Below are 7,701 nucleotides of genomic sequence, written 5' to 3'. Positions count from 1 at the left end.
GCATGGTGGGTGGAGGGCAATATCCACCAATCAGAGTGCAGCATTTCCTACCTGCAGCCAGACAGTGACTGTCCGCATGCTGATTGGTGGATGGAACTATCAGAGTGCTCACTGGCATTTGTTGTAAGGAAGCATTAGGAGAGATGGCATGGGGGGCATAGAGGGATAAGATATGAATTATTTGATGTATTCCCTTGAATAGGTGGTTAGGGCCCCCTGTGCATTGCTTTGCCATGGCTTATAATGCTGCTGAGGTGGCCCCGATAATGGTATCCGGATGGCCTGCATTGTCTAAATAGTCAATCAACAAGTCCAATAAGTCGCCATGAACTAGGTCGACACGGCAATTGTCGACACATAGGTTCAGTACAAATATATGAGCAAAATCTATGGTGGGACCTTGTCTCTGGCGAGAAAAAGTTTTATAGCAATGAGGGAATGATGGCTGTTGCGGTATGATAAGATCTGGTAAGAGGAAATGTTACACACACACACACACACACACACACACACACACACACACACACACACACACACACACACACACACACACACACACACACACACACACACACACACACACACACACACACACACACACACACACACACACACACACACACACACACACACACACACACACACACACACACACTTTCATATACTCTACTCACTTCCGAAGTAAACATGCACAAAGGAAATATTTACACTGACAGTCTCCCGCGCACTCATCTTACACCCCATTGGTTGCTTCAATCATTGAATTTAAATACTGTCACAGTTTTGTTCCTGATTGGCTGTTTCCCTGCAAACCACATCCTTCCTCTGCAATTACCTGGAACTGTAACTGACTCTGGTCACCCATTCAGATAGCAGAGTCAGAGGCAGTGCACAGCCTGCTGCAGAGCTGGGCACAGGGCTGCAGAGCAGTGCACAGGCTGCAGAGCTGGGGACGGCTGCAGAGCAGGGACAGGGCTGCAGAGCAGGGCACAGGCTGCAGAGCAGGGGACAGGGCTGCAGAGCAGGGCACAGGGCTGCAGAGCTGGGGACAGGGCTGCAGAGCTGGGGACAGGGCTGCAGAGCAGGGGACAGGGCTGCAGAGCAGGGGACAGGGCTGCAGAGCAGGGCACATGCTGCAGAGCAGGGGACAGGCTGCAGAGCAGGGGACAGGGCTGCAGTGCTGGGGACAGGGCTGCTCCTAGGGGATCATCATCTGGCTTCCTATAAACCCGTTGCTCCCATTATTCCGGAGTCCTGCGATCTGGAAATGCTCACCAGCCTTCTTGAGACCCTAAACCCAAATTCAGGTAAGAGAAAAACTCCCCCCCCCCCCCCCCCCCCACTCCCTCATTCCATTGCCCAACCCAACTCGCTTACCCTTACTGATAAGCCTTGTCTCTCAAGCTGGTGTGGAACTACAAGTCGCAGCATGCCACAGCAATAAAACAGAAGTATTTGTGGCACTGAGCGCAGTATATATATATATATATATATATATATATATATATATATATATATATATATATTTCTCCAGGTCTTGGTCACTTGGCACAGAGCTGACAATCTTGCATTCTGCATATTGTGTATTCCATGTACATTTAGGAAAAACAATGACCTGCAAAATATCTTAGATCTGCTTAAATGAATTCGATTTAAAATGAAATATTTGGTATCAACATAATTTAAATATGACTTATTTGGTACAATAATCTTTTATAACATTGCTCCTGGTCGCTAATATTGAAGAGAATCGGTTATTATGCAATCGGAGTGCGATGGTTTTTATCAATTGAAGTTTTCCGTGCGCTGTATAAGTTGATGGTGTAATCAGTGACAGCGCGAGAATGCCATGGGATTATTACCAATAAGACGCACAATAAAACCAGCTGTAGGATTGCCGAGCGCCTTCATAGATTGTCCGCCATAGAAGGGGACGGGACCGCCCTACACATGAAATGCATTCATGTGTCCTGTGCACATAATACACACATGTAATAGTTGTGCATAAAGCAACGTTTGGGTACATGGGACCATCAGAAAGGTGTCACTGTTTCAGATGTGCTCATAAAGTTTTGGCTATTCAAAATATTTTGTATATGGGAGACTTCAGCCTATACTATCTATTGCATACAGTATGACCCTTATTCTGTTTCACCTGCAAAGGCAAATTCCTTCTCAAATGGACAAAACCATGTGCACTGCAGGTGGGGCAGATGTAACATCTGCAGAGAGAGTTAGATTTGGACGAGTTATTTTGTTTCTGTGCAGGGTACATACTGACTGCTTTATTTTTACACTGCAATACAGATCTCACTTTGAAGAAAAACCCCACCCAAATCTAACTCTCTCTGCATATGTTACATCTGCCCCACCTGCAGTGCAGCATTTGAGAAGGAATTTGCCTTTGTGGGGAAACAAGAATAAGGGTCTATGTCCGGCCAGGTGGGTAGCTACATGTGAAGCACCTGTTGTCCCCGATAACTGGTAAGTTATATGTAACACATGTTAATAACCCCTGGATATCCTGCCGGTAGACCTGGGTATGAGTCATTGGGTTGACCAAGTAAGATGGTCCTTAGAGCGAGGCTCCTGTACCCCTGGTGTGTAATGTGGGTTATGGTGTTCTTACAGGGAAGGACAAAGCATGTTTCGAGAAGATGTACAAGTTGGGGTCTGTGCTAGGTAGCGGAGGTTTTGGCACGGTGTACGGGGCACAAAGACTGACAGACCACACGCAGGTGAGTTTTGTGTTGATTTGCTCTCTGTCACGATTTCTCTCTCTATCAATGTAAAGCAAAGGAATAACTGGTCTCTTGCGCCCCCAGGTGGCTGTGAAACACATTTGCAAGAGTCGTGTGGTGGACTGGGCGCACCTGGTGAGATTTTTTCACTGCAGTGATGTCACACACATCTACTGTATGCGGGGGGGGGTGCATTATTCAGTTAGTAAATGATTAATATAGTGCATACATATACTGCAGAGCTGTACAGAGATCTGTCAGTCACATCAGTACCACTATGTCACGCTGTCCAAAATTGATAACATAATTGATAACCTAAACATCTTTGGATTTCCCTCAAAATGTCTGCTCCCAATGTTTATAGATGGCAGGGCCATCATGCGGGTTCCCGTTCTTCAGTTATCTATCTTATTATGAACATTTGCCATTTCAGGGTAACTATTCACGCGTGCCAATGGAGGTCTACCTGATGCTCAAGGTCAAAGGTCACCGTGGCATCATTGAACTCCTGGATTGGTTTGAGACTCCGGACAGTTTCCTGCTGGTGATGGAGATGCCGGAACACTGCCGGGACTTGTTTGATGTCATCACGGAGCAAGGGCCTCTAGAAGAAGGTCTTGCGCGCAGGCTGTTCCGGCAGGTGGTGGAGGCGGTCCGGCACTGCCACTCTCACGGGGTCACCCATAGGGACATTAAGGATGAAAATCTCTTGGTAAACACCCAGTCGGGAGACATCAAGCTCATTGACTTTGGCTCGGGGGCTCTGCTGCGGGACTCCATCTACACCGACTTTGATGGTGAGTTGCCTACATTTAAATGTCAGTAAATAGATCAGCCCCGCCCCCAGCACCATTATCATTGATGGCAACCATTGATGGAAACCATGCCGATGGCCATTCCTGCTTTGTGGTCTTTACGACTAATTTAATTACCCCCTCTGAAGGGACTGCAATGGGTGCTCCAAGAGTCTACATCAATGCCACATTTGAGACCTTAAAACATTTAAATAGTTAATTGCACTGCTCTAGAAATACAAATGAAGACTATGGATACAATTTGTATGCAAACCATTATAATACTATTTTGATCACATAAAATGACTGAGGATTAAGCTGTATAAATACAAATGATACAAGTGTACATTGTAGAATGTACACATTGCCCAGAAATGATCAACTCTGATTTCCTAACCCAAGAGTGTTCTCTTCCACAGGAACACGGGTGTACAGTCCCCCAGAGTGGGTAGCATTCCGGAAGTACAAGGCGGTGCCGGCGGCAGTCTGGTCCCTGGGAATCCTGCTGTATGACATGGTGTGTGGGGACATTCCATTTGAAAGGGATCAGGAAATTCTAGAAGCTCATCTCAGCTTCCGGACAGGTGTATCTCCAGGTAAGAGACCCCACCCACACATGTGAAGCTGTCTCCCCCCGGGATATGGTCATTTTGTCTACAGTATGTTGGTTGACAAACATTGGGTCAACACCACTTGGTCGACATGGGACAAGGCCGACATGGTATTAGGTTGACATGGGTCAAGATCGACATGGGTTTAGGTCAACAGGTCATTAGGTCGACACAAGCATTAAGTCGACAGTCAAAAGGTCGACATGGGGTTTTTCACAGTTTTTTGAGCCGACATGTGCTGACAGGTGGTATTTAATGCCCTACCATCCACTAGGGCATGGTGGGAGAATAAAACCGTGCCCGAAGCATTGTGAGCGATGCGAGGGGATGCGGTGCACTTTAAACTGTGTCCATGTTGGCTGTGTCGACATACGGGTAAAAAAAACAGTGAAAACCCCCATGTCGACCATTTGACTGTCGACCTAGACACTTGACATAATGTTTGTGTTGACCTAAACCCATGTCGACCTTGTCCCATGTCGACCTTGTCCCATGTCGACCTAGTGGTGTCTACCTAATGCTTGTCAACTAATATGCTGTAGACCAGGCATGTCCAACGTTGGCCCTCCAGATGTTTTGAAACTATACATCCCAGCATGCTTTGCCACAGTTTTGCTATTAGAGAATGCTAAAACTATTGCAAAGCATGCTGGGATGTGTAGTTTCAAAACATCTGGAGGGCCAACGTTGGACATGCCTGCTGTAGACCGAATGATCCCAACCCCTCCCCCCAAATATCCTATAGTGAGCTGTCTCTCTGTCTGCCCAGCACGTACAATGACTTATCCTGCCTCGGCCTTCAGAGACCCCTCACCATTTGTAGCAGAATGTGGGGGGTGGGAGGGAAGAAGACAGAAATGTATATTTTATCAATGTAGGAATAACTAATATAAGAATTGTATATGTTAGGCTGGGCAGGGAATTGCTGTGTGGCGAAACGCGTCTCTTCCATCACTACCTCAGATAGCAACTTGATACACACCATGTGATGAAGCCAATGACATACAGTAGTTGGTCAGCGATTGAAGCAATCCCCAATTACAGGAACATGTGAGAGGAGTATGGAGGAGGAGTGTATGCGGAACGCGTTAGAGTATGGCTGAGGGAAAACGTGCTGCCAGCTGGTTCCTAACTTGATGAGCCTGATTTGAGTGTGCAGTAGCTTCTATGTCACGGGGGCTGCTTGTACAAGCTGTCTCTGTATGTCCCGGTCAGCAAATGCAAGGCTTGTTGGTTACACAGGAGTTCTGCATCTAAATTAACCAATATATGTCTATCTCTCTTTCCAGAGTGTGAGAACTTAATCCACTGGTGTTTGTCCACTCCACCCACAGAGCGTCCCACTTTGGAACAGATTCTTCAGCATCCTTGGATTAAGGAAGAGTGAGCATAGTGCCTTTAAAACAATTAGTCACCTCATGAATCTCCGAATGCACAAACTGACTGCCTGCTATTCGTGGATGAGGCCACTAGAGGGCTTCCACCACTGTCCTAGGTCAGGCCACTAGGGGCTTTCTCCAGAATACCTCCACTGTGCCAGGTCAGGTCACTAGGGGCTTTCTCCAGGATACCTCTACTGTTCCAGGTCAGGCCACTAGTAGGTGCCCTACACTGTTACCAGGTCAAGCCATTAGAATATTCCCTCCACTGTCTTAGGTCAGGACATTGTGATGTGCCCTCCACTGTGCCAGGTCTGGCCACTTGTTTGCCTCCTCCACTCAATGTTCCCAGGTCAGGCCACTAGGATGTGCAACCCATTGTCTCCGGTCAGGTCACTAGGGGGCTCACTCCACTGTCTCAAGTCAGGCCACATGGGGGGGCTCTGTCCACTGTCTCAGGTCAGGCCACTAGGATATGCAACCCACTGTTCACAGTCAGGCCACTCGAATGTGCCCTCCAATGTCTTAGGTCAGGCCGTTGCTGTGTGCCCTGCACTATCCCAGGTCGGGCCACTTGTTGGCCTCCTCCCCTCAATGTTTCCAGGTTAGGCCACTGAGATGTGCAACCCACTGTCCATGGTCAGGCACTAGGGGGCTCCCTCCACAGTTCCCAGGTCAGACCATTAGAACGTGCCCTCCACTGTCTCGGGTTAGGCCACTAGGGGGCTCCCCCACTGTTCCCCGGTCAGGCCTTTAGACAATGCCCTCCACTGCCTCAGGTCAGGCCTCAAGGGGGCTCTGTCCACTGTTCCCAAGTCAGGCCATTAGAATGTGCCCTCCACTGTCTCAGGTCAGGCCGCTAGGGGGCTCTGTCGACTGTTCCCAGGTCAGGCCATTAGGACGTGCCCTCCACTGTCTCAGGTCAGGTCATTGTGATGTGCCCTGCACTGTCTCAGGTCAGGCCACTAGGGGGCTCCCTCCACTGTTCCCAGGACAGGCCACCTGTTGGCCTCCTCCAATCACTGTTCCCAGGTCAGGCCACTAGGATGTGCCACCCACTGTCTCCGCTCAGGCCACTCGGGGGCTCCCACCAATGTTCCCAGTTCAGTCCATTAGAGGGCTCCCTCCCCTGTCCAGGGCACACAAGACTTTTAAATGTCAGATATCTGGCTGCAGTTTGAGGTTTATAGGAAAGATAAGGTCACCACTAAATGAAGATAAGGTCAACGGGACCAACCTCTACTGTGTGTCATTTAAACAATTATCTGTATATCTGTCAGCAATAGAACTGGCTACACCCATATTCTGTACAAACAGGGAACCTGGTTTTATGACTGTTGTCCCAGTACACTCGGAGTTGTGGGGAATTATATACGGAAGAACTACCTCTTAGGGTAGTTCTCTATGTTCTGTAACGTCATATCCCCATTTTATATCACACTTCCGGACCCTCCTCTGTTAAGAAGTGGAATTCCCACATAAATAATTAGCAATGAGACCACCGCTTCTCTCCAACAACAGCCGAACTCTACTGGGGACTGCCGCCTGGAGGTCGTCCTCCACATTTATAGACCCTGCTCATGGAAAGATTTCTGGTGCCTAAAAGCCCATACACACTAGGTGACTTTCATGCATCATCGCTGGCTTGACCTGGTATTACCAGCAGATGTGCTGCGGAGTGGACGGTTTTCCAAATCCTCCTGCTATGGAGTCTAACCCGGGAAAATCACTAAAACGGACTTAAACTTCACAGTGTGTATGCACCTTAAGAGGCCAGGGAAGATGTCACTGGACCAGTAAATACTTGTGTATTACATGAAGGATGCAGCACGTATTGTCGGCGAGCTGATATTTGTGTTTTCTATGTAAAAGTTTTGTAAATACGACTTTATATATATATATATAAAAAAAAACTTATTTAATAAAAGCAAATTATTTTTTTATACATGTCATTATCTCCTGATGTCTTTACCTAAAGGGTTATTTAATGACACATGCAGTATCTGTCCAGTAGTCCTACTTTATAGCGACTGACAGTCAGGGCCCCCTTTGCCCCCCTTTACCTCCATATTGGAACCAGTGACCACTGTGGTCTTGAATTCTCCGAAATGGGTCCAAGAAATTGGGGCAACTCCCTCATCTTTATACGTTGGTCCTCAAAAATATTACACCCTAA

General features: G+C 47.6%; 1 protein-coding gene across 3 annotated transcripts; it reads left to right on the top strand.

The window, feature by feature from the left end:
• Nucleotides 1–393: 393 nt before the first annotated feature.
• PIM2 (Pim-2 proto-oncogene, serine/threonine kinase) lies at nt 394–7,447 on the top strand. Of its 3 annotated transcripts, XR_014461000.1 has the most exons (7): nt 566–1,307; nt 2,632–2,738; nt 2,826–2,876; nt 3,175–3,538; nt 3,955–4,131; nt 5,436–5,947; nt 5,985–7,447. XR_014461000.1 is itself a non-coding variant. In XM_083161265.1 (6 exons), the coding sequence occupies exons 1-6, from the start codon at nt 456–458 to the stop codon at nt 5,531–5,533; spliced, it is 810 nt and encodes a 269-aa protein (XP_083017391.1). In that variant the 5' UTR covers nt 394–455; the 3' UTR covers nt 5,534–7,447. The 3 variants fall into 3 exon arrangements, 2 of the variants coding, with proteins under 2 accessions (XP_083017391.1, XP_083017390.1); XM_083161265.1 differs by lacking the exon at nt 566–1,307 and adding an exon at nt 394–468 and having other exon boundaries at nt 5,436–7,447; XM_083161264.1 differs by having other exon boundaries at nt 5,436–7,447.
• The last annotated feature ends 254 nt before the right edge of the window (nt 7,448–7,701 follow it).

This window comes from Crinia signifera, chromosome 9 (assembly GCF_055691185.1).
Source record: "Crinia signifera chromosome 9, ASM5569118v1, whole genome shotgun sequence".
Lineage (NCBI taxonomy): Eukaryota > Metazoa > Chordata > Amphibia > Anura > Myobatrachidae > Crinia > Crinia signifera.
The sequence above is the reverse complement of the archived record's forward strand: the minus strand, read 5'-3'. Positions and strand labels throughout refer to the sequence as shown.

What these genes read in the sequence shown, in the direction of transcription:
- PIM2 (XM_083161264.1), top strand. Translation starts at nt 1,268, where the DNA reads ATGCTCACCAGCCTTCTTGAGACCCTAAACCCAAATTCAG. An exon ending in TGGTGGACTGGGCGCACCTG is followed by an intron (nt 2,877 to 3,174) that starts GTGAGATTTTTT and finishes TTGCCATTTCAG; the next exon opens with GGTAACTATTCACGCGTGCC. An exon ending in CATCTACACCGACTTTGATG is followed by an intron (nt 3,539 to 3,954) that starts GTGAGTTGCCTA and finishes TCTCTTCCACAG; the next exon opens with GAACACGGGTGTACAGTCCC.